The 26,139-nt window shown below is 38.5% G+C and overlaps 1 protein-coding gene across 19 annotated transcripts in view; it reads left to right on the forward strand.

The window, feature by feature from the left end:
- Positions 1-26,139, forward strand: part of DGKG (diacylglycerol kinase gamma) — a 273,063-nt gene that overhangs the window by 25,264 nt on the left and 221,660 nt on the right. For 17 of the 19 annotated variants that reach the window (XR_011973966.1, XM_072640384.1, XM_072640377.1 and 14 more), the window contains exons 2-4: positions 10,239-10,637; positions 11,892-11,968; positions 24,975-25,140. Coding sequence is in view for 18 of the 19 variants with exons in the window: in XM_072640384.1 (XP_072496485.1) it covers positions 10,571-10,637; positions 11,892-11,968; positions 24,975-25,140 (310 nt within the window). In the remaining variant the exon portion in view is untranslated. Of the gene's footprint in view, positions 1-10,238; positions 10,638-11,891; positions 11,969-22,809; positions 22,866-24,974; positions 25,141-26,139 lie in introns of those variants that run through there. The other 2 variants (XM_072640380.1, XM_072640390.1) reach the window with 2 other exon arrangements.

Here is a 26,139-nt window from a genome sequence, read left to right on the forward strand (position 1 = left end):
CTCTGTATCCCTAGTGTCTCGCACAGTGCCTGGTACATAGTAGGTGTTTAATAAATGACTATTAATTGATTGGTTGATTGAGAGATAAAAATGGTCTATACTGAATTGGCATTATTATATTTTGGATCTTCATACACACACACACACACACACACACACACACTCAGAGAGTCAGAGAAGACAGGGATACTCTCAGCAAATGGAGAATTTTGAGAGGCAGATGAAGTTATAAGAACTCCATTTTTCTTGGCCACAGATTTTTTTAAAGTTATAGATGGTTTTCCCAAGAAAGATCATTAGTGAGAGAGTCAGGAAGTTGGTCAAAGCCTTTTGGATAAGTTCATTCCTTGACTTCATGGGACTTGAAATCTCCAATGAGAAATGTCTGATGTAAGAATTTGCTGTGTTATCCATGGGCCATGTTCAAAGAAACACTTGAGCTTCCTTGCTAGGGACCAGCATTTATGAATTCCATCAATATTTTGGTAAATACTCCTACTTAACACCATCTCCATTAAGTATTCATTACTACAATGTCCAATATAATGGAAGTATGGGATTCCAAAAACTGATTTGGAAATACTTTAATAGAACACATAGGCACATATCAGTATATACAAAATAAGGGGAGGGAGAACTGGACCTGTGATGTCACTAACATGAGGAAGCTTTCTCTACCAGTACAAGAGGGCAGTTGCTTCTACAACTTAGATTTGCCAAAGGCAACTGCTTTGCCCAGGGTCACACATTTAGTGTGTCAGAGGCAGGAATCAAACCCAGGTCTTGGTTTCTATGCCAATTCTCCATACACTAAATCATGATGATTCTCAAAAATATGTGCGAGAAATTTGAGAGGGTGAGATACAGGCAACTGGACAGATCAGGAAAATCCTCATGTAGAAAGTGAAGAATGAGGTGAGCCATCAAGGAAACTAGTGTTTCTACAGATGAGATAGGAGTGCATTCCAGTAATGGTGAAGCCCTATACAAAGACATAGAGATGCAGGACCATGTGTGAAGTCAATTTGACTGAGAATGTGTAAAGGGGAGGAATGGATAGTAAGACTGAAGAGAAAGTTAGAGCACAAGTTGTGAAGGACTTTCAATTAAAGGCTAACCAGAGGCATTTGTATTTGACCTTAGAGGTAACAGGAAGGTCCTAGAGTTTATTGGAGAGGGTGACATGGTCCGACCTACACTTTAGGAAAATCACTTTGGTAACTGCATAGAGTATGGTTTGCTGTTGGGAGAAACTAGAGGCAAGGAGATTAGTAAAGAGGCCATTGCAGTGGTCCAGGTATGAGGCAATGAGGACTTGAATGGGGTAGCTGCAATCTTCCTAAATCAAGTGACTTTATAATTTTTCTGCTCAGCAACCTTCTGTGCATCCGTATTTCAGGGAAAAACAAAAGTCCACATTTCTTACCTTGTCATTCAAGGCCCTATGCAATCCAACCTCAGCCTTATCTATCAACAATTTCCTTGACACACTCTCTCTCAGACATGCTGATCTAGTTGTGGTTTCCTAAACAATCCTTTTTATTTTTATTTGTGTGTGTGTGTGACAAATTATTAACTCTCCTTTTTTTAAAATTTTTGCATCAATATCCACTAGAGAAATTGGTCTACAGTTTCCTTTCTCTGTTTTTGTTCTCCCTAGTTTAATTATCAAAACCATATTTGTGTCAGAAGGAATTTGGTAGGACTCCTTTATCTGTTTTTAGTTTTTTAATTTACTTAGTTTCAGTTTTTAACATTCACTTCTACAAAATTTTGAATTTCAAATTTTCTTCCCATCTCCCCCCTCCTCTCCAGGACAGGGTGTATTTTAATTACCCTGCCTTCCTTTCTATCACACACTCCCCCCCTCCATCCTCTTCCCTTCTATTTTCCTGTAGGGCAAGATAGATTTCTATACCCCATTGCTATGTATCTTATTTTCTAGTTGCATGCAAAGACAAGTTTTAACATTCATTTTTAAAGCTTTGAGTTTCACATTCTCTCCTTTCCCCCTTCCCATCCACCTTCATCAAGAAGGCAAGCAATTTGATATAGGTTATACATGTATAGTCATGCAAAACATTTCCATTGTGAAAGTTGTGAAAAACTAACTATATTTCCCTCTATTTTGTCCTGCCTTCCATTTATTCTTTTCACTCTCTACCAAAGTATTTGCTTCCAATTACCCCTTATCCCAGCCTGCCATCCTTTCTATTATTTCCCCCCTCTCTTATTCCCTTCCCCCTTGCTCTTCTATAGGGTAAGATAAACTTCCATAACCAATTCAGTGTGTATGCTATTCCCTCTTGAAGCCAGACCCAATGAAAGGAAGGCTCACTTATTCCCTCTCATCTTCCCCTTCTTTTCCTCCATTGCAAAAGTTCTTTCTTGCCCTTTTTATGTGAGATGATTTACTACATTCTAGCTCTTCCTTTCTCTTTCTGTTAGTACATTCCTCTCAACACTTAATTTTCTTTTTTAGATATCAGTCCTTCATATTCAGCTCACCCTGAGCGCTCACTCGCTCTCTCTCTCTCTCTCTCTCTCTCTCTCTCTCTCTCTCTCTCTCTCTTTCTCCTTCTCTCCATACATGCATACATACATACATACATACATGCATACACACATATTCTTTCCAACTATCCTGATACTGAGAAAGGTCTCATGAGTTACAAATATCATCTTTCCATGTAGGAATGCAAATAGTTCAACTTTAATAAGTACCTTATGGTTTCTCTTTCCTGTTTACCTTTTCATGCTTCTCTTGATTCTTGTATTTGAAAGTCAAATTTTCTATTCAGCTCTGCTCTTTTCAACAAGAATGCTTGGAAGCCCTCTATTTCATTGAAGTTCCATTTTTTTTTTCTGAAGTATTATACTCAGTTTTTCTGAGTAGGTGATTCTTGGTTTTAATCCTATCTCCTCTGACCTCTGGAATATCAAATTCTAAGCCCTCTGATCCCTTGGTGTAAAAACTGCTAAATCTTGTGTTGTTATGATTGTATTTCCACAATGCTTGAATTGTTTCTTTCTGACTGCTCGTAACATTTTCTCCTTGACCTGGGAACTCTGGAATTTGGGTACAGTATTCCTAGGAGTTTTCCTTTTGGGATCTCTTTCAGGAAGAGATTGGTGGATTCTTTCCATTTCTATTTTCCCTCTGGTTCCAAAATATCAGAGCAGTTTTTCTTAATAATTCCTTGAAAGATGATGTCTAGACTTTTTTTAATCATGATTTTCATGTAGCCCAATGATTTTTAAATTATCTCTCCTGGATCCATTTTCCAAGTCAATTGTTTTTTCCGATGAGATATTTGACATTGTCTTCTATGTTTTTCATTCTTTTGGTTTTGTTTTACAATTAGCTTCCATGTGCTCCATTCTAATTTTTAAGGAATTATTTCCTTCAGTGAGCTTTTGGACCTTTTTTTCCATTCAGCCCATTCTGCTTTCTAAGGCATTCTTCTCCTCATTGGCTTTTTGGACCTCTTTTGCCATTTGGGTTAGTCTAATTTTAAAGCTGTTATTTTCTTTAGCATTTTGGGGGGTTTCCTTTAGCAAGCTATTGAATCATTTTTCATTATTTTCTTGCATCGCTTTCATTTCTCTTTCCAATTTTTCCTCTACTTCTCTTACTTGATTTTCAAAATCCTTTTTGAGCTCTTCCATTGCTGAGACCAATTCATATTCTTCTTGGAGGCTTTGGATGAAGGAACTTTGGTTTTGTTGTCTTTTTCTGGTTGTATGTTTTGATCTTCCTCCTCACTAGTTATGCAAGAAAATACCTCTTCACCTAGAAATTAATAATCTATAGTCTGTTTCTTTTTCCCCCTGTTTGCTCATTTTCCCAGCCAATTACTTGACTTTTGAGCTTTTTGTAAAGTGTAGGTCTCTAGAAGCAGCCTCTGCTTCTCAGGACTTGGACTGGGGCTGGGGCCAGGGACAGACCTTGCTCCCCTCTCAGTCAGGTGAGAGACCCTTCCCACTGACCTTCAAAGCTGTCTTTGGTATTTGTAAATTGAGAAGTCTGGAAACTGCAGCAGCTGATGCGAATGTGGCTCATGTTATACTGCGCTCTGCTCCCAGCCTGGTGTGATAGACCCTTCCTGTCGATCTTCCAGGTCGTCTTGGGCTGGAAATTTGCATTGGTCTATCTTTTTGTGGCTTCTGCTGCTCTAGAACTTGTTTGGAGTCATTTTTACAGGTTTTTTGAGGGGTTTCAGGAGAGAAGCTCTAGCAGGTCCCTGCTTCTACACCACCCTCTTGGCTCTGCCCCCCTTTTTTCTCTTTTAAAAATGTTTTTTTTGTATTCTCTGTTTTGTGTCATCATAGTGTCTCCTGTATCCCTCCTCCTCCCCCTCGCAGAAAGCCATCCCATATGACAAATAGTCATTTTTTAGAGAGAGGAAAATAATGTCAGCCCAACTGATCAATATATTGAAAAGATTCAAAAACATGCAAGGTGTAATGCCTGTGGACTTCACATCTGCATGAAAAGGTCGGTTGGTGCTTTCTTCTCATACGTATTCATTTGAATCCTGCTTGATCCTTGTAATTTTGTTACATTTACTTGGGATTTTTTGGTGATGCAGTGTTCTTTCCATTTACATCGTTGCAGTCATCATGTATGTCGTTTCCTTGACTCTGCTGACTTCACTCCACACCAGTTCAGAGATCTTTCCATGCTTCTTGGTAGTTTATCATACACATCATTTCTTACAGTGCAGTAATATATTCCATTATATTCATCTACCACATTTTGTTTAGCCATTGCCCAATTTATGACCATCCACTTTGTTTCTAGTCTCAGTTATTGCAAAAAGTGTGACTATAAATATTTTGGAGTATTTGGAACTTTTTTCTTGCTGATGGCTTCCTTGATAAATAAGTTCAATTTAAAGGCAATGGATGTTTTAGTCACCTCATCTTTATAATTTCAAATTGCTTTGCAAAATGGTTGTCCCATTTCACAGCTCCACCAGCAACAACTCTTCCAACACAGACTGTTGGCATTTTTTGTCATAATTACCAACTTACAAGGTATGAGATAAAATCTCTTCTCATTTTTCATGTGATTGTGAGTACAGTTTTTTTGAGAACTATTTGTTCATATATTTTGGCCATTTATTGAAGAATATCTATTAGTCTTACTTATTAATTATTAATTAATTTATTAATTGTTTGCATTTCTTGGATACCAAACCTTTATCAGAGAAATATAATACAATTTTTTTTCTATTTGTCCACTTCCCTTCTTATTCTTGTTGCATTAATGTTGTCTGTGCAGAAGCATTCCAAGTTTGTGTAATTAGTTATCTATTTCATCTTTTATTATTGCATCCATCTCTTGTTTGGTTAAGAGTACATCTCCTACCCAGACCTGTGAGAAGTTTGTAATCTTTTTCTTTTCTAATTTTTATAAAATAGTGTGATCTTTATTTTGGATTAGTGTATTCATTTAGAACGTATTGTGGAATATCGTATAAAATGTTGATCCAAACAGAATTTCTGCCAGCAAAGTTTTTTCAATGGACTTCTGATCTTTCTTTTTGGAATGTCCTTTCCTTTCCTCTTCCTTTCCACTCATATAATGTCTGGGCACACCACAAAGCCCAGCTCAAGTTCCCCTCTCCTTCATAAAGTCCTACTTGTTCTTCTTTTCCACAATCATATCTCCTTCTCAATTCTTACAGCGTGTCTTCTTGGTATCAATCCTGCTCATATCCTATTAATGCACCTTCGACAAGCAATTCTATTCAGGTATCTTTGCCAAACATTGAAGTTATGATGACAAAAATGAGATCATCTCTGCCTTTAAGATTTTGCATTTTTTATTAATCAATCAATCAAAAACTGCATTTCTGCTTGAAGGAAACATGTCCCATGGAAAATTCATAGTAAGCTGAGGGGGAATGTAGTGCCTAAAGAAAGCGGGACATTGAGAGAAGTGACATTTGAGCAGCCCATCCCTCTTCTCCATTTTTTAACTAACCTCCCTCCTAAATTTATGTTACACTCACTAGTTAATTGAATTTTCCAGAAGTGCAGATCTGACCTTGTCACTCCCTATTCGATAAACTCCAGTGACTCCCAACCTCTTTCAGGATCAAATTTAAAAATCCTCTAATGTTCAAAGCCCTTTGTAGCATAACTTCCTCTTCCTTTTTTGGTCTTCTTCTACCTTACTCCCCTCCACATACTCTGTGATCCAATCCCATGACTGCCATGTTGTTCCTTGGACTGGACACTCATCTCCAGGCTCCCAGCGTTTTCACTGACTGTCTCAACATGCTTAGAACACTTTCTCTCCTCATCTCCACTTCTTGGGTTCCCTGGCTCCTTCAAGTCCTAGCTAAAACCTCACCTTCTACAGAAAGATTTTCCTGATGCCCCCTATGCTAGTGTCGTCCTTTTGTTCATGGCTGTCAATTTACCCTGGATATATTATATTTAAATGTGGTGGTTTTCAATTTGTCTCCTTCATTAGACTGTGAACTTAAGCGTAAAGACTGTGTTTTGCCTTTCTTCTTAATCCCATACTCAGTACAGTACCTGGTATACAGTAGGTACTTAATAAATGTTTATGGATTTATTGATTTGACCTGAGCTGAGCCCTGAAGGACTTCCAAAAGGGTGTCATTGAAAACATGTGCAAAGATGGGATGACAACATCCCATAGTAATCTAGTTCTCCAGTTTGGCTGAAAGAGAGGATGTGGAAAGAGAAAGGGTTAATCAATCCAGTATGATCAATGGGCATTTATTAAGCACCTCTTTGTGCTAGGCTCTATGCTAGGTAATAGCCTAGCTTTTGGTCTCCAGAAGCTCATACTCTAAGAGTAATGAGGAAAAGGGCATAAAGGGAGGCTGGTGTCAGATGTCGTCAAGTTTTCAATGCTAGGCCAGGGCTTCTGTATTCTATCCAGAGATAGTATGTTTATTATTGTTCTTATTCTTATTATTGGATAATTAATAATCATGTTATTATCGCATTTACTTCATAACCTTATTGTTGCACATTTAATAATAATGATAATGATTAGCATTTAAATAGTGCTTCAAGGCTTGCACAGAACTATAAAGATAATTTTATTTGGTCTTCACAGTTACCTTGTGAGGTCATTTTTCATTGCTGTCTGACTCTTCATAACCCCATCTGGGGTTTTCCGGGCAAAGATAATAGACTGGTCTGTCATTTCCTTTTCCCACTCATTTTACAGAAGAGGAAACTGAGGCATGCAGGATGAAGTGACTTGCCCAGGGTCACATAGCAAGTGTCTGAGGCTGGATTTGAACTCAGGTCTTCCTGACTCTGAGGCCTGTTTTCTGTGTCCTATGGTGCCACCTACCTGCCCTTATTATTATCCCCATTTTATAGATGAGGAGACTGAAGCTTACAGAAGTAAAATGACTTGCCTGTAGTCACACTAGTAAATCGGTATCTGGGGCAGGATTTAAACTCAAGTCATTCTGGTTCCAAGGCCAAGACACTGTCCACCACATGACCTAATGAATAAGGCTGTAAAGGAGCCTGTCGTCCAGATGTGGGTTAGCCCAGTTTGCCTCTGAGTTCTGACATTCCACCAAGTTCATTAGAGAGGGGCATAAAACACAATGCTCTGTGAGGTCAAAAGGGGAAAGATTGATGTTGCCCATTTGGTAAGGGCAGAGGGATGGAGATTAAGGAGCTTCCTGGAAAAGGGAGCATTTAAAAGACCTTCAGGAAAAGAGAAAATTTAGGAGACAAGGAAGGAGGGCCTTCCCTTCAGGGACTCAGTGGATGACTGGCCCAGAGAGAATAATGAATGAAATTCTGTGAATAGAGCCTGAAGTTCAGCTGGCCTGGAGTAGGACCATGGGAAGTGAGACTAGGGAAGCAGGATAATTGCAGATTTGTACCATTAAAAAGCAAACTTTGAAATGTCTTAGGTTTTTCTATCTGATAAGTTCACACCTCTGAGAAGGCCTAGAACCACTCTGAGTACTCTTAAGCTACAACCTGCTCATTGGTGACCTGAATGAGAGAATGAAAACCCCAAAGATGCCCCTAACTTTCCCAGGGGGCATTGGTCCACGCCTTGGGGAAATCTATCTGAGTCACGAAGCTATAAAAGACATTAGCTCTCCTGCAGTCTAGTAGGCTCAGAGAGTACCTTCTCTGTAATTGAGAAGCTCACTGTTCTACCTTTGGAAGGGACTTCAGAAACCATCCAATCCAACCTCCTCATTTTACAGAGAAGGAAACTAGGACCCATGGAGGTGTATTGGAGCAGAGCTCTAAAGCCAAAAGGGATCTGGGGACCCCCTGGTCCAACCCCCTCATTTTACAGGTGAGGGAAGTGAAGTGACTTGCCAATAGTAACACTGCCGATAAGTGTCAGGATTTGAATGGGGGTCCTCCGTGTCCAGAACCAGAGCCCTTTCCACTGTCCCTCACTGTCTCCTTTTTCCATTCAGTGGTGTGATCATTATGTCCTCACCATTCTGGAGGGACCAAGAACTTTCTCATTGCTCAGAAATCATCCTTTATAAATGTAGCTCAGCAGCTCATCATCTTAATAGAGTTGTCTGGGTATTACCAAGTTAAGTGACTTGCCTAAGGCCACAGAGGCTGTGTGTATCAAAGGTGGCACTTGAACCCAGGTCTTCTCAGCTCCCAGGCTATCTCTATCCATAGTTTTCAGGCATTCAGGATACAAAGACAAAAAATGAAATAGCCCTTGCCCTCAGAGAGCTTCCATTCTCTCAGAGGAGAACCCATGTGATCTTGGGCCAGTCTCTTGAGCCCTCACTCAGTTTCTTCCTCCATGAAACAAAGCCACCTTGAAGAGAAAACCTTTAGAGTCTCTTCCCAGCTCTAAAATACTCTGCTAATCCAATGCAGGAAAACTTTCTAGAGTATAAATGAATGAACGAATGAATGAAAGTCCGGTAAGGGTGTATACTGTGCCAAACACTGTGCTGAGCCCTATAGATAAAAACAGAAAATCAAGACCGTTCCTCCTGTCAAGGAGCTGACTTGTAATTGGGAAGGACATTAGATATCAGAGAGTTCAACTGCAGGGTGGATGTAAAGGGGTCCTAGAGAGTGACAAGTAGACCAAATGCAAGGTCCAGGAGTCTTTAGGGGTCTGAAGGGCACACTCTCTAGGCAGTTAGCATGGTCCAGTGGTCCTCCATCTTCCTGATTCCATTTTTATCAGTGAGGTGTAAGTAACCATGTTTGTCCTGCCTCCTGTTGTGAAGAGAGAAGACTGGGATCTGGGCAGGGTGTGACTAGAAGGACTTCCTGAATGCTATCCTCAACACCATACACCAAAGAACAATCCACTTGTAACCCATATAAATAAATTATTAATGGTGGTGTTTCATGAATTAGTAGTGGAGATATTTGCATCCCCCCAAATCAAACCATGCAAGACTCTACCTATCTTGTAAGCCTGACTTTTTAAGAATCTAATGGTTTCATCCCCAGAGGGTCCCCTGGAATCTCCCATGACCCACATCCCTCCTAAAATTAACCTATAACAAGTCTTATGTGATCATAAAGGTTAGAATTTGAAGATATGTCACTGCTTACCATCCAAGCTCTGCCTCTTAGTACCTGTGAGGTCTTAGGCAAGTTACTTCACCTCTGTTCCTCAGTTTTCTTCCCTGTAAAATTAGGGGGTTAAACTAGATGGCCTTCCAGCTCTAGACGTAGGATTCTGTGACCCTCTTGGAACAAACTCATCATTTCCTAGAAATTCTGATCCTTATTTTAGCAAGCACTGTCTCATGTAAGACCTTCCTTCTTCCTTTGGTAGAAAGCCATTAGGCATCTTTTGGCAGGGAGGCAGCAAGATACATTGAAAAGGACAATGGGATTAGAGTCCAAGGACCTGAGTTTGAATCCTGGCTCCATCTCTGACTTCCTGGGTAAACTTGAGTGATTCACTTTGTGCCAATGGGCCTCAATCTCTGTATCTTCAAAATGAAGTTACCAGATTAGATGAGGTCTCTTCCAGCTCTAAATCAAAGATCCCATAGGTAAATGCTCAATTTTTCCCCTAAGTCCTTGTTAGAAAAGATGACTTGCTGCCAAGGGGAGAGAGGGTGGAATAAGTCTGGAAATAAAATTCATGCAAAAACAATAGGTATCAATCAAAATGAAACATTTAAGAAGGAAGCGAATGAAATAAAAAGAAGGAAACAGAGAAATCACTGTGTGACTCTAATTCATTTTTTCCTTCCTCTTAGACAGGGAAGAGCCAAGATTCTGGGACCCTAGTGGAGTTGTTGCAGGATACTTCCATGGCATTTACCTTGACTGTGGCTAGCAAGATGGTACCTGAGAAGTAGCAGGAGACAAGAGAGTACCTCTCTTCAGGTGGTGGGCTAAGAGATGTCCCTTGTAGCTGATATCAAGGAGCGGTAATGGAATTAATAAAACCTCAATCATAGTAATCACTGGATCAGAGCAATGAATGCTGGCAAGGCTTAAGATCAAAGGAGCAACTTGAGGCCAAGGCACTCTGTCCAACTCCAATCCAGCAGTGGTCACTCGGATTCTTCAAGAATTTACCTGAAAGATGAGTGATGGGCTGTGGACCTCCCTCAGTCCCAAGGAATTTAATCAGCTCCAGAAATACTCAGAATGTGAGTATCCTGATTAAGCCACATGGGGGTAGAGATATCTCTTGTTTGCAGAAAGCTGTCATTGGAAAATAGAGCAGTAGAGGGAGACAGAGATAGTGGAGAGGATAGAGGGCTGGCCTTGGAGTCAATAAGTTCTTGGATTGACCATTGGATGACCATTGAGAAGTCATGGCTCATGGTACCCAAGAAATTCCCAAGAATGGTGAGTGACAGAGGAGATGCCTCATCCTTGATATGAAGTGGCGGATTTCAATTTGATGTGAAAGAATAAACCTGCTCACAATCAGAGTTCTCCAGAAGTGGAAGAGATTCCAGAGAAAGTAGGATGATAGATTTGGATCTGGAAGGGACCTCAGAGAACATCTCATCTGACCCCCACCCCTGATTATTTTAGAGAAGGACACTGAGTGTTCTTTCTCCACTGCGCTGCCTCTAATGATGAATTTTCTCCTTAAGCCAAAGCTGGCTGGTTGTCAGACTCCTGTCAGAGCTGGTATGGAGAGCTTCCTCCTTTAGGTCCATATTTTGATGGGGATTCAGGATTCTGAAGTGGCCTTAGCACAAGGAACTTCTATGTATTAACAAAACAAAATAAAACATTTTAAAATAGGTTCTTCCTTTCTGTTCAAAAGTCCATTCCTTTTTGGTAACATTTTTATTTTAATGTCATGGGCACAGAGAGATCCTGCGCCAGAGGTCCCTAACTTTTTTTGTTTCATGGAAATCCAGCTATCAAAATATTTTTTTTAAAAATTTCACTGACTTCAGATTAAGAACCCTATCCCAGTGGGACCAGAAGTTATTATGGTTGGATCCAATCAATCAACAAATAAGCATTTATTAAATACCCACTCTGTTGCAGGCTTTGTGTCAAGTACTGGGAAAATGAAGACCAAAATGAACTCAGTCTTGTTTTTGTAGAACTCTTGGTTCTTTCAACACATATTTATTAAACACTCCTATATACTAGGCACTATACTTAAGGGCTAGGGATCCAAATGCAAAAATGAGACAGTTACCATTTATCTATCCAACTTTCTGGCTTGTTATCCCAGGGGACTGGCATTCTATCTGTCTTGAGAAGCTGGCATTCTTTTGGAAGAAATAGCATTTGCATGTATAGAGATCTACAGAATTGCTGCAAAAGAAATCTTGGAGTAGAGGTGCTAGTAACCAAAAGGCCCCAAGAATTAGGGCTCCTGTTTCCTGTTCTTATTAACAATTTCCCCAAATCAATGGGTTTTGTCTCCCTAGATTCTACCAGGAAGTTAAAAGATGTCTTGGAAGAGTTTTATGGGACCGATCAAGAACAAAAGTACAACCCTGAACTGGTAAGAAGCTTTTGGTTGGATTTTTAAATAAAACATTTTTTTCAGATCAGGTTAGTGATTTCATTAATGTAGAGGATTCTCAGAGAAAGATGCTTCATCCAACAATATAGGTCACAGATTCGTGTACCTTATAGACTTGGAGAGTCCTTTAGAACACCTAAGAGCATAAGTGACTTTGTTCCCTTCTCCTGTGCTCATGTAGCTGCAAGGAAGGAATCTGTAGTTCTAGGGGGCAAGAGGGGTGGAAGCAATAAATACTTGGAGTATCAGGAAGACTGGTGTGTACTGTCTGGGGATTCATGAGATGGTGTTCAGAGTTGGGCATGTGACAGCTGGAAGGAGAGGCAGTAATTGTCATGGCTGTAGCTCCCTCTCAGGGCTTTAGGGGTACCCTGAGAGATTTGGGGCATCTCTAATGCCATTGGCTTTGTTCTCATTTCCTATTGTTAACTACCAGTATGATTAGCACCCCAGTTCCATTTAGCCACTAATATCAATTCCCTTTAAATATATAAGCAGAATAAAGTGCAAACATTTGCCCCCAACCTTTCAGGTTCACACTTTCTCTATCTCATCACAGCCTCTAGTAAAAATGGACTTGCTCTTTGCTGAGTTATTACATAGTGTTGGTCCCACCAAGCTCGTGTCCAAATTCGGCCCCTCTTCCAGAGGTTTCCCCATCCCAGCTAGCACTGGACTGGGCATTCCTTGCTCCTCAGGGTTTCATTGCTGGGTGGACTGGAAGGTCTTCCGGAATCCTGGGGCCTGGGATCTCTTGACCTGTCCAAACTCATAAGGTCAGAGTCTCCAGATTTATCTCCTTAACCTAAAATGAAGGACAAACATTAAAACAAAAGAGAGGAGGCCCATCTCCACAGAGAGAACCACGTGTTGACCTGAAAGGGGAGATCATCCGAGGCCTGCCCTTTACAGAATCATCTCTCATTAGATGCCATCAGCCAAGGAGTCAAACCAAGAGAGAGTAGTCAAACAGAATCAGTGGTTGAGGTTCTGGTCCCTGGCCTTTTGAAGGCCCTGACCCCAACCCACACCACCCCAGTTCCAACTACATAACCAATTGAAAATGTTTCTCCTTACCAGTTAGTAAGCAGACCAGAATCAGTTACAGTGTTTACACACGCTCAAGCATCTTCAAGACCCCTTTTTTCCATCATCATCACAACTTTCTTGGAAGTAGGTTCTCTAATATCTCCTCTTGGGGTGATATTCTCAGAAGCACTCTGTGCTCATACCACTGTCCATTACTCTTAGATCAAGCCTCAATCATCCCCTCAGCAACTTTGATCCATGGCCTAGAGCAGGAGTGGGAAACCTGCAGCCTGAGGTCACACGTGGCCCTCTAGGTCCTCTGTCAAGGTCACAGGTCCCCCATCCTTGCCTAGATCATAGGAGTGTGACCCTCATAGCTCTATCTAGGCAGAAATTCTAAACCTGGAGTCTATAAACTTAAAAAAAAATTTATAACTGCATTTCTGTTTAACTGGTTTCTTTTGTAATCCTGTGTATTTAATTTTATGCATTTGGAAACAGGAGACTTTGCCAGGCTGCCCAAGGGATCCTTGGCATGAATGAGGATAAGACCCCCTAGCTATAAAGCTAAAGTGGACAAATCCATTCCTTCTTCCTGGGGACAGACTGGAAGACCTTGTGTCTTCTCTTCCCAGGCTGTTCCTTCAACTTTCTAACCATACATCTACACTGGCTTTCCACGCTGGTGCCTACCTAAGAAATGGAATCACAGAAACAAAGTCCAAAAATAAAAGCAAGACTGGACTTGGAACCAGGAAGATCTGCATTCAAATTCTGCCTTAGACTGTTACTAGCTCTGTGACCCTAGTCAGGTCACAACCTCACTGGACCTCAGTGTTTTCATCTGTAAAATGGGGGTGATGTGTAGGGGAGAGTACACTCAATGGGTTTTTTCCCTTCTAGTTCTATATCAATGATTTTATAAAAAGAGATCAAAGAGGGACATGGAAATAATGTAGGATATTATAATTACTATTTTCACAGTGTTGGCATATACATTTTTATACATTTCAAATAACTTTGAGTTCATGGCTTTACGTATAGTCTTTTTTAAAATTGGGTAATTGTTACTAAGTTTAGAACTGTAGTTTTTTCTGGCAAAAAGAAAGTTGAGAGTTGGGGGAGACTCCTGAGAAAAGTTCCTCCTCTAAGTCAGATCAGCAATTGCCTGGGGTACTGAGGGGTTAAACAACTTAGTCAAGGTCACACAGCTAGTTTGTGTCAAAGGCGGAGGTTGAATCCAGGACTTGTCAGGCCTCTCAAGTTTAGAATTTTAAAATAAATATTATTTAAAGTTTAGAATAAAGGTAATTCAGTTCTGAGAGAGAGAGAGAGAGAGAGAGAGAGAGAGAGAGAGAGAGAGAGAGAGAGAGAGAGAGAGGAGGGAAGTATCTAAAGAGGTTTTTCTGTCTTGACTGAGTCTCCCTTTCTTGCCCATCCTGCAAGTGTAGAAACCATGCATGGATTGACCCCATTGCTCATCAGAGCAGAAGCTTTGGCTCACTCCATTTCCAAATGGGGCTAGTTTATCCCTTCTTAGACATCTCAGTGACCCCCATTCCCAGGACTCACCATGTTGATACTATGCTTACTCTGGACACCTGATGAGCTTGGGCCACTGCAGTTTAGTGATCCCAATCTCAAGGAACCCTGCAGTTTCATCCAGCCCAGTAGCAGGAGTGACACTTGTTGTTCAGTCATTTCAGTCATGTCTCACTCTCTGTGACCCCTTTTGGTATTTTTGTGGCAGAGTTCCTGGAGTACTTTGCCATTTCCTTCTCCAACTCATTTTACAGGGGAGGAAACCGAGGGAAAGAAGGGTAAGAGAGCCCAAGATTACACATCAAGTAAGCATTTGAGGCTTGATTTGAAATCAGGAAGATGAGTCTTTCTGATTCCCAACCCAATGCTCTGTCTACCGTACTACCTAACTATCCCAGGGGTTACAGATGCGAGCCTTAACTAGGGATTCTTCAACATTTGTTTATGAATCCCTTTATCAGTCTGGAAAAGCCTATGGAACCTTCCTCAGAATCATGTTTAATTCATAAAATAAAATATATCTGATTACCAAGGAAACCAATTTTATTGAAATATAGTTATCAATTTGTTAAGAAGTTCATAGACTCCAATTTAAGAACCTCAGGCAACGAGACTCATTTGGTTCAATAGGGAGCTGATCAAGAATCCATTTAAAAGGGTATGTTCAAGAGATGAAAGCAGAGGAAATAAATGAGAATGACTCCCCAAAGTGACGTGATCCTGTGAGAGCAGGTTTGGAGAACTGAACACTAATATCACTGAGACATACACCAAGCTCTCTCCAGGCAGATGGAAGATGAAGAAAGGGGTGGAGTCTCTGCTTGAAATAGATGGAAAAGTGACAAAGAAAGGCAGAGGAGAAGGAGAAATACTCAACTTTTTTGCTTCTGTTTTCTATACCAAGGTGGGGAAAGTTATATCCAGACTAGGAAAAATAGAGCAAGGTGATTAGGGAGACTTCAAAAAGAGGAGGAAAGGAAACACCAAGCTAGCTATGCTTCGAGTTGTTTTCTTGTCCAGATGATAAAACATTGCCTTTTGTATGTAACTGGGAAACCATCATCAGGGTTTCATAGAATCATGATGGATAAGTGAGAGGTGTCAGTGGATGGGAGGGGTGAAAATATTTCTTCTATCTTCCAAAAGAGAAGGTGAATTTCTTCACCTAGACGCTAATGCATTTGGCTTGAATTCTTGATAAAATTCTAAAGTGAATTTACTAAAGGGATGGCTTGAAAGTGCTCAGAAATGGAGACAGTGAATGTGAAGAGTCAGCACAGATCCTCTAAGATGGAGTCATCACAGATACCCAGTCAGTCATCAAACCATGTCATTTTTATAGTTACAGCATTTTTCAGGTGCACCCCCTTCTCTCTATACACATGTAGCCACCACTCTAGTTCAAGTCCTTATCACCACTATCTTGGACTATTTTTTTGGTGGTTGAACTCTGTCTTTTCTTTATTTCCATTTCTGGCTGTATGTCATTGGTTATATTCAGATTTAGTGGGAAAGCAGGTGAACTGCCTGGCACATTTAAAAAAATAATATTTTATTTTTCCTCAGTTACATGTAAAGACAAGTTTTAAATTCACTTTTTTATGCTTAATAGTATTTTTATTTTTTCCAATTACATGTAAAGATAGTTTTCAACATTCATTTTTGTAAGATTTTGGTTCCAAATTTTTCTCTCTCCCTCCCTTCCCTCATCCCTCCCCAAAACAGTAAGCAATCTGATATAGGTTACACATGTACAATTATGTTAAACATATTTCCATATTAGTCGTGTTGTGAAATAAGGATCAGAAAGAAAGGGAAAAACCATGAGAAAGAGAAAACAAAAAAAAAATAAAAATAGTGTGCTTCAATATGCATTTAGACTCCATAGTTCTTTCTTTGGATGTGGATAGCATTTTCCATTACAAGTTTTTTGGAATTATCTTGGGTCATTGTATTGCTAAGAATAGCTAAGTCTATCAAAGTTGATCATCACACAAAGTTACTATTACTATGTAAAATGTTCTCCTAGTCCTGCTCACTTCACTCAGTATCAGTTCATCTAAGTCTTTCCAGATTTTTCTGAAATCTGCCTGCTCATCATTTCTTATAACACAGTAGTATTCAACACCTTCTTCAACCATTCCCTAATTGATAGTCTTCCCCTCAATTTCTCATTCTTTGCCACTACAAAAAGAGCTACTATAAGTATTTTTGTACATGTGGGAACTTTTCCCTTTTTTATGATCTCTTTGGGATATAGAGTAGGAGTGGTATTGCTGGATCAAAGGGCATATAGTTTTATAGGCATTTGGGCATAATTCCAAATTGTTCTCCAGAAGGTATGGATTAGTTCACAACTCTACCCATAATGCATTAGTGTTCCAATTTTCCCAAATTTATTATTTTCCTTTTCTGTCATATTAGCCAACACAAGGTGGTATGTCAGAGTTGCTTTAATTTGCATTTCTCTGATCAATAATGATTTGAAGCATTTTTATATGACTATAAATAGCTTTGATTTCTTCATCTGAAAACTACCTGTTCATATCCTTTGACCATTTATCAACTGGAGAATAACTTGTATTCTTATCAGTTCTCTGTTTATTTGAGAAATGAGACCTTTATCAGAGACACTTGTGGTAAAAATTTCTTCCTAACTTTCTGCTTTCCTTCTAATCTTGGTTGCATTGATTTTGTTTGTGCAAAACCTTTTCAGCTTAATATAATCAAAAATGTCCATTCTATATCTAATAATGCTATCTATCTCTTGTTGGATCATAAAATCTTCATAAATGTAACAGATTATTTCTTTCTTTCCTAATTTGTTTATGGAATCACCCTTTATGTCCAAATCATGTACCAATTTTGATGTTATCTTGGTATATGTACAGTGTAAGATATTAGTCTATAAACAGTTTCTGCTAAACTGTTTTCCAGTTTTCCCAGAAGCTTTTGGCATATTGTTCTTATCCCAAAAACTGGGGTCTTTGGGTTTATTAAATACTAGATTGCTGTGGTCATTTACTACTGAGTCTTATATACCTAATCTATTCCACTGATTCACCACCCTATTTCTTAGCCATTGTATCAGTAAGCACCCCAACATACACAAGGGGACCTGCTATCACAGGTTCTTAGATCTGCATTCATAAAAGGAAAGACAACTTTTAAGTGGTTAACAATCACTTTAATCAAGCACATGTGTCATTCCTTTAAACAAGCACATATATCATTCACCTAGTTCAAGGATCAGCATCCTAAACTTCAAAGAAGATACAGAGAAATCAAAAATCAATAGATATGGCTTCCACTGACTGAATTCAACAGACACTTGGACCCTAACTGTCTGACCATAGTTACCAGAGAGGGAAACACCAACATCTGGGTTTTCAAAGCTGGGGAACTCCTTAAAGTGACTTCCCAGAGTCCTTGTCTGGCCAAAAAAATACTTCCAGTCAGTAAGCCCCAAAATAAAACCTCACCCTCAGAGTCTTTATACACTTTTTTACAGCCACAGGGCTTCACATCCGTTGAGAACCAGTGCCTCATTAACAAAAAGCATGGACCTTCCTATAAATCTTCCCAGGCCTGACAATGGATGGGAAAGATCTTCCTTAATTACATTATTCAGAGGCACTTTTAGTAAAAGAAAAACAGCAAAAGATCCTGATTTGAGTGCCATTACAGCCAGTACCAGGGATAGTTTTGGTGATTACTACTTTGTAATATAGTTTGAGGTAGGTCACCTAGAAGGGGCAGGTCACCTTCCTTCATATTTGTTTTCATTAATCTCCTTGATATTCTTAACCTTTTGTTCTTATAGATTAATTTTCTTATCATTTTTTCTAGCTCTACAAAGTAATTTTTTTTGTAATTTGATTGGAATGGCACTGAATAAGTAAATTAATTTAGGTAGAATTTTCATCTTTATTATATTGGCTCAGTCTACTCAGAAGTAATGAACACTTTTCCAATTGTTTAGTTCTGACTTTATTTGTGTGAAATATGTTTTGTAATTGTGTTCATATAGTTCCTGGCTTAATCTTGGCACATAGACCCCCAAGTATTTTATGTTGTCTACAGTTATTTTAAAAGGAATTTCTCTTTTTACCTCTTGGTGCTAGACTTTTTTAGTAATATATAGAAGTGCTTATGATTTGTGTGGGTTTATTTTATATCCTGCAACTTTGATAAAATCATTATTTTAATGAGTTTTTTATTTGGTTTTCCAGGATTCTCCAAGTATACCATCATATCAAAGTCTACCATCATAAGCAAAGAGTGATAATTTTGTTCCTCACTACCTATTCTAATTCCTTCAATATTTTCTTATCTAATTTCTATGGCTAACATTTCTAGGACAATATTCAATAATAGTGGTGATACTGGGCATCCTTGCTTCACTCTGATCTTTTTGGGAAGGGTTTTAGTTTTTCCCCATTACAGATAATGCTTGTTGATGGTGTTAAATAGATATTACTTATCCTTTTAAGGAAAGCTCCATTTATTCCTCTGTTCTCTAGTGTTTTTGATGGGCATGGGTGTTGTATTTTATCAAAAACTTTTCCTGTATCTATTGAGATATCATATGTTTTCTGGTGGTTTTGTTCTTTATATGGTCAATTGTGCTGATAGTTTTCCTAATATTGATCCAGCCCTACATTCCTACCATAAATCCCACCTGGTCATAATATATGCTCCTTATGCTATATTGCTCAAATCTCCTTACTAATATTTTATTTATAATTTTTGCATCAATATTCATTAAGGAAATTTATCTATAATTTTTCTCCTGTGTTTTGGCTCTTCCTGGTGTATTGGCACTACATTTGCATCATAAAAGGAATTTGAAATGATTCCTTCACCTATTTTCCCAAATAGTTTATATAACATTGGAGTTAGTTATTCTTTTAACGTTTAGTAGAATACACTTGTGAACTTATCTGACCCTGGGGCTTTTTTCTTAGGGATTTTATTGGTGACTTGTTCAGTTTCTTTGTCTAAGACTGGGTTATTTCAGTATTCTATTTCCTCTTCTGTTAATCTGGGTAATTTATATTTTCGTAAATATTCATACATTTAACTTAGATTGTCAAATTTATTGGCAGACTATTGGGCAAAATAGTTCCTAATAACTGCTTTAACTTTCTCTTCATTGGTGGTGAAGTAATTCTTCTTATTTTTGACACTGGTAATCTTATTTTCTTCTTTTAAAAAAAATCAAATTACCAATGATTTATCTACTTTATTAGGGTTTTTTCATAAAACTAGTTCTTAGTTTTATTATTAGTTCAATGATTTTCTTATTTTTAATTTTATTAATCTCTCCTTCAATTTTTCAGGATTTCCAATTTGATGTTTAATTGGGGATTTTTAATTTGTTCTTTTTCTAGTGCTTTTAGTTGCATGATCAGTTCGTTGATCTGCTCTTTTCTTTAATTTTTTATATAAACATTTAGAGAGAGAAATTTTCCCTTAAGTACTGCTTTGGCTGTATCTCATAAATTTTGGTGTGTTATCCCATTGTTATCATTCTCTTCGATGAAATTATTGGTTGATTCTATGATTTGTTCTTTGACTCACTCATTGGGTGGGTCAAAGAATAGTTTAGGAATAGTTTATTTAGCTTCCAATTAATTTTTCATCTATCTTCCTATGACCCTTTATTAAATGTAATTTTTATTGCATCATGATCTGAAATAGATGAATTTAATATTTCTGCCTTTATGCATTTGATTGTAAGGATTTTTATGACCTAATACATGCTCAGTTTTTGTGTAGGTGCTATATATTGTTGAAAAAAGATATATTCCTTTTTATCCCCATTCAATTTTCTCCAGAGGTCTGTCATAGATAATTTTTTCTAAAATTCTATTCACCTCCTTAACTTTATTTTTTATTCTGTGGTTAGATTTATCTAGTTCTAAGAGGGGAAAGTTGAAAACTACACTAGTGTAGTTTTACTGTTACTTTCTTTCTGTAACTCATTTAACTTCTCCTTTAGAAATTTGGATGCTATACCATTTGGTGTACATATGTGTAGTACTGGTATTACTTCATTGTCTATGTTACTTTTTAGCAAAATGTGGTTTCCTTCCTTATCCCTTTTAATTAGATCTATTTTTGCTTTTGCTTTGTCTGAGATCATGATTGCTATCCCCTGCTTTTTTTTTACTTTAACTTAGTTCTGTTTTACTCTTTTACCTTTACTCTCTGTTTCAAATGTGTTTCTTTTAAACAATATATTGTAGAATTCTGGTTTTTAATCCATTGTGCTATCAGCTTCTGTTTAAGTTTATCCTATTCACATTCACAGTTATGATTACTGTGTTTTTCCTTCAATCTTATTTTTCCCTTATTTATACTTATTCCTTCTCTCTTCCTTCACCCTCTCCCTCCTCACCAGTGTTTTGCTTCTGACCACTGCCTCCCTCAATCTGACCTCCCTTCTATCAAAGTCCCCATCCTTTTCTTATCCACCTCCCCTCCTAATTCCCTATATGGTAAGATAGCTTTCTATACCCACTGAGGGTGAATATTAGTCACTTTTTGAGCCACTTCCGATGAGAGTAAGGTTCAAGCGATGTTTGCTCCCCTCCTTTCTCTTTCTCTCCTGTAATAGGTCTTTCATGCCTCTTCATGTGAAATAATTTACCCCATTTTACCTCTTCCCTCCATGTTCTCCCAGTGCTCATCCCTTAATTTTTTATATCATCCTATCAAAGTCAACTCATGCTCATACCCTCTATCTATATATGCTCCAATTGCCTTAATAATGATAGTTCTTAAGAATTACACATATCATCTGTAAACAGATTCTTATTGAATAACTTGTGTTTTCTCTTTCCTCATTGCCTTTTTATGCTCCTCTCAAAATTCTTATATTTAAAATTGAATTTTCTGTCCAGCTCTGGTCTTTTTATCAGGAATGTTTGAAAATTCCTCATTTGATTGAGTATCCATTTTCCCCTGTAGGATTATGCTTAGTTTTGCCAGGTAGTTAATTCTTAGTTGTAATGCTATTTCCTTTGCCTTCCAGAATATCATATCCCAAGCCCTTTGACCTTTTAATGTAGAAACTGCCAAATCCTGTGTAATGCTATGATTCTTCAACATTATAATTGTTACTTTTTAGAGGCTTGCAGTATTTTCTCTCTGACCTGAGAGTTCTGGAATTTGATTATAATATTCCTGGGACTTTTCATTTAAAGATCTCTTTCAAGGGGTCAATGGATTCTTTCAATTACTATTTTACCTTCTGGTTCTAGGATATCAAAATAGTTTTCCTTAATAATTTCTTGAAAGCTGCTGTCCAGGTTCTTTTTTTATAACGATTTTCAGGTAGTTCAATAATTCTTAAATTATCTCTCCTGGATCTATTTTCCAAATCAGGTGTTATTCCAGTGAGATAATCCAAATTTTTCTTCTATTTTTTTCATTCTTTTGATTTTGTTTGATTGATTCTTGATATCTCATGGAGTCTTTAGCTTCCATTTGCTCAATTCTAATTTTAAAGGAATTATTTTCTTCAGTGGGTTTTTGTACCCTTTTAAAGAGTGGATTTTTGTATGTCTTTTTCCATCTGTTGTGCTTCTTTTACTAAGCTGTTGACTTTTTTCATGATTCTCTTATATCACTCTCATTCCTTTACCCAATTTTTATTTTATGTCTCTTATTTGGTTTTTAAAATCTGTTTTGAATTTTTTCCAGGAGTTCTTTCTGGGTCTAAGATCAATTCATAGTTCTCTTTGAGGCTTCACATGTAGGCTTTTTGACCTTGTTGTCCCTCTTCTGAGTTTTGTTTTCATCTTCCTTGTCTTCATACTAGCTTTCTACAGGTCATGGGTTGATTCTTTTGTTGTTATTGTTGTTGTCAATTATCCAGCCTATTTTGTGACTTTTAAAGTTGAGCTCTGCTTGTGGGGTATCAGGAATGCAGTCCCAAGCTTCTTGAGCTGGGAGCCAGGGACTTGGCCACTGGCCTGCTGCACTAGAGTCTCTGGGTATAGATGTTCACTAGTGTGCTGGGGCTCTGGGGCTGGCAAATTACTTGCCATGTAGGATCTGGAAGCCTCACAACTGGCCCCTTGTGAAGCTACCTAGAGCTATAGGAATTTTGTTGCTAATCTGTGCTGGGGCTAGGGACCACCTGCTAGCTTGCCCATGCACTGACTGTGCTGGGCTGCTTTCCTCTTTTACCTGAGTGGGGCAGACCTTTCACACAGTTCTTTTTTGTTATCTTGGTCTAGAAAGTTGTTTTACTCCATCCTTTTGTAAGATCTGCTGCTCCAGAATTCATTTTGAGGTATGATTTAAAGTCATTTGGAGGGGAATTTGGGGGAGCTCAAACTTCCTGCCTTTTCTTTGCCATCTTGGCACTATCTTGGACTATTGCTATAAATTCCTAATTCTCTCCATCCTCTACATGGCTGCCAAAATGATTTTATTTTTTGCTTGTTTGTTTTAAGTGATTTTCCTAAGACCAAAGTCTGACCCTATCACTCCCCTGATCGGTACATTACAGTGGCTCCCTGTTATCTCCAGGATTAGATATAAACCCATCTGACAGCCCTTCACCACCAGCCTTATTGCACATCACTCCTTTTCACTCACTCTAGTATAGCCAAACTAGTTTTCTTATAGTTCCTCCTATCATATATGCTTCAGCTTCCATCTCCATACCTTGGCTCTAGCTGTTCCCCATACCTGAAATGAACTCTCTCCCATCACCTCTTTCTTCTTTATCTCTAGTTCCCTTCAAAGTTCAGCTCAAACATTTCCTTCCATGTGGAGCCTTTCCTGATCCCACCCCCCAAACTTGCTTCTTCAAAAATTTCCTTAGATTTCTTTTGTATCTATTTTTGAATCTAACTATATATGTATATGTTGTCTTCCCCAATAAAATATAAGCTCCTTGAGAGCAAGGGTTATTTCACTTTTGTCTTTGTCTCCTAATCCATTAGATTGTGAATTCCACGAGAGTAGAAGTCATTCTTTATTTTCTTTGGTGTCTTCAGCTAAGCACAGTGCCTAACTTATAATAAGTGTTTAATAAATATTTAATAACTGACAGTGCTATTAAGTGCTTGGCACTTAATGGGAATTTAATAAATGTTTGTTAATTAACTAGGCATTTCTCTTTTTCTGTGTGACAACTAAGCTAGTAAATCAGAGAAATCTATGGGCAGAGAACTTCTGGATTTCAGTAATGCTTTTGACGAAATCTCTCACAATATCCTCGTAGACAAAAATGGAAAGATGTCTACTAGATGATGGTATAATTAGATGTATTTGGTGGAACAATTAAACCGAAATGATGGAGTTTGTTGCTTAGAAGTGGTAGCGTGTTAATATCTATGCTTCTATGTCCCCAAATGTCTCATCTCATTTATGCCATAGCTGTATTACATTTTTTATAAAAATCCCCCCATCCTCCATTTCATTTCAGTCCCATATGTCTCACATGATTTCTACCCTTTCCCATCTTTTCCTAGACTCATATCTCCCTTCCACATTTATGTTCCACCTTTCTCTCTTTTTTCTTTTCTATCCATGTCTTTTCTTATACATAGATCATAGATACAATATTGGAAGAGCTTTGAAGATCATCCAGTGAAATCTCCTTTGAGGAAACAAGTCTAGTTCTGATCGTATGGCTCCCTAATGCCTTCAGGATCAAATATGAAATCTTCTTTGGCTTTTAAGGCCCTTCATAATCTGGGTCCTTCCTATCTTTCCAGTCTTCATACACCTTACTCCCTTTCACATACTCTATGGTCTAGTGACACTGGCCTCCTTCCTGACTGTTTCCCATATAAGACATTCATTCCCAGGTTCCATACTTTTTTCCCAGCTGTCCCCCACAACTGGAATTCTTCCCCTCATCATCACCACCTCATGGCTTCCTTCAAACATTAGCTCAAATAACACTTTCCTCAAGAGACTGTCCCCCTTCAATAATAACGCATCACTTTGAGGTTAGATCCCTTCAACACTACATTTCTTGGATGTACTTACATGAACATAGACATGATCTTTCCCACCAGAATATGAGCGCCTTGAGGAAGACTGTTTTTTCCTCTTTTTTTACTTTCCTGAACACAGTGGTTGGCACACAGTAGGCACTTAATAAATGCTTGCTGACTTCTGTGATTTGCAGAAGGTCCCACAGTAAATGGCCAAAACAAGATTTGAATCCACATCATCTTACTCTAAACAACCTATCTTTTCCACAACATGATGTTGGCATTTTTCTTCTTCTTTCCTTTTCTATAACCTTTATGTTTTTCCCTTTTCCAGTGCCTTTAGTTCCCCTTATGTCTTTTTCTCTGTCTTTCTTTAGTCTTCCCTTCCTCCCTCGTCTCTTCTTCCTCCATCTATCACAATAACAACCCCTTTTCTTCTCTCCCCTCAGCCCATTGACTATAAAGGATTCAAGGTCTTCATGAAAACTTACCTGGAGGAAGACCTCCCTGAGGACCTCTGTAAGCATCTTTTCCTATCCTTCACATGCAAGAAGTCAGAACAGTCCTATAAGCCGAAGACGACAAGTTCCAGTGCCCCCCAAGACAACACTCACGGTAAACACCTTCAAGGGTCTCTGGCTCCTTGTTCCCATACTGAGGATCAATGGAAGATAGCCATAGCCACATCTTCCTCTTCCTGTGGCACAAAACCCTGAGATGGCATTCCCAGAGAAGAAGCTATGGCCTTCAACACACCCTCCCTTCCCTTAGGTTAGGCTATGTATCTTTCAATGGAGCTAAGAAAGTCTTCTTCCCACATGGAAGGTAAGTCAGTGTGGTCAGAGAAGATGGAGGCAGAAATAGGGCTGGAGAAGGCAGGAAGAGACAGATCACTTAGTAGCTTGGGCCTTTCCAAGCAAAATAAGTTCTTTCAGATAATCAAAAAGTTAGGGTAAATTACAGCAGTATATAGAACACTGAAGGAAGGTCAAGACACAGTCCCTGCCTTTGAGGGAAAGACAAGTTCAACCTAAGCCCAAATGTTAAAGATATGTAAACACAGGCAACTCACCCAATGTGCCCAGACTCATCTATCTGGGATAAGTTTTTGTGGAGGTGGAAAAGATAAAGGGATGGGCCTAGGGAAGGGTAGATTATGGGTATTAACCAGTTGAGATCACTTTGATTTCTCAGTTTACTTCTTGCTTGCCTACCTCCTCAGGACACTGAAAGACACAGGTTTATAGCAGTAAGGGATGCAGATTTTATTCAAAGACCTTTTTATCATCTGGTTGTTTAACAGAGGACAATATACCAGATACAAGCATCTCCATTGGGACAGAAGAGGCTATTGGCCCTGTAACAAGCAAGGGGTTACTGAGGATGTCATTGAAGTATAGATGGAGATAGGGAAGATAGGGAAACAGGGTATGCCAAATGTCTTAATGAAGTTTTAAATCTTAAAACTTAATTAAAGTTGCAAAAGCTGAAAATTGCATTACAAATGCATACATATATACATAATTACAGAGAGAGAGAGAGATTGGTATGTTTATTATGAAATCAATTAGCTGGGAAATAGTAGCCCAACTTTAACTTAATTCTTCATTCCAA

The sequence above is a fragment of the Notamacropus eugenii genome, chromosome 2, assembly GCF_028372415.1.
Source record: "Notamacropus eugenii isolate mMacEug1 chromosome 2, mMacEug1.pri_v2, whole genome shotgun sequence".
NCBI lineage: Eukaryota > Metazoa > Chordata > Mammalia > Diprotodontia > Macropodidae > Notamacropus > Notamacropus eugenii.